Raw genomic sequence first — 709 nt, 5'->3', positions numbered from 1 at the left:
TTAAAATAAATACCACAATATATTAATAAAATTGTTAAAACTACTTAAGTTAACTTCTTAAAAACTGCTTCTTACGGCTTCACTTTGTTCGTTAGAAATATGCTAATGGCAGAAACAGCTGAAATCATTTGTGGGTCGACGAGACACACAATAACTCTAGCAATCTCTCCGCACAGCTCACACACAATAACTCTAGCAATCTCTCCGCACAGCTCTTCTTCATGCATCTTCTTCCGAATTTCGCGGAGTGCTGGTGGGATCAGGTCATCCTGGATATCCTGCTGTGTAACGGCGGAGGGATCTGGCTGGGAATGACCGCCTGCCGCTTCCTGGAGATGCGCACGTATCACTGGGCCAGCATCAAGTAAGAAACCCCTCAAACACTGCTTTCTGAGAGCGTCTGGCAGAGACTGACCGAGCTGAACGAGTGTGTTTGTGCCGCACAGAGACATCCACAGCACCACGGGGAAGATCAAGCGCGCAGCGCTGCAGTTCACTCCTGCTAGCTGGACATACGTGCGCTGGCTCGACCCCAAGTCCTCCTTACAGAGAGTGACGGGAGTCTATCTGTTCATGATCATCTGGCAGGTCAGTCCGCTCGCATCTCTAGCAGCCAGTTAATCAAAAATAAAAGTAGTTAAAGTCTGATTAGTTAAATTGATTATTAAAGGGTTAGTTCACCCGAAAATGAAAATTAGCCCATAAATTA

The 709-nt window shown here is 46.0% G+C and overlaps 1 protein-coding gene across 1 annotated transcript; it reads left to right on the top strand.

Moving 5' to 3' along the window:
- Nucleotides 1–220: 220 nt before the first annotated feature.
- LOC107739436 (phosphatidylserine synthase 1-like) lies at nt 221–621 on the top strand. Its single transcript, XM_016551538.1, has 2 exons — nt 221–364; nt 447–621. The coding sequence occupies exons 1-2, from the start codon at nt 222–224 to the stop codon at nt 619–621; spliced, it is 318 nt and encodes a 105-aa protein (XP_016407024.1). The 5' UTR covers nt 221.
- The last annotated feature ends 88 nt before the right edge of the window (nt 622–709 follow it).

This window comes from Sinocyclocheilus rhinocerous, unplaced genomic scaffold (genome assembly GCF_001515625.1).
Source record: "Sinocyclocheilus rhinocerous isolate Xijiao unplaced genomic scaffold, SAMN03320098_v1.1 scaffold43200, whole genome shotgun sequence".
Taxonomy (NCBI): Eukaryota; Metazoa; Chordata; class Actinopteri; order Cypriniformes; family Cyprinidae; genus Sinocyclocheilus; species Sinocyclocheilus rhinocerous.
The sequence above is the reverse complement of the archived record's forward strand: the minus strand, read 5'-3'. Positions and strand labels throughout refer to the sequence as shown.

Coding starts and splice junctions, on each gene's coding strand:
- LOC107739436 (XM_016551538.1), top strand. CDS start 222: ATGCATCTTCTTCCGAATTTCGCGGAGTGCTGGTGGGATCAGGTCATC. Junction 365..446: donor TATCACTGGGCCAGCATCAA/GTAAGAAACCCC, acceptor TGTGCCGCACAG/AGACATCCACAGCACCACGG.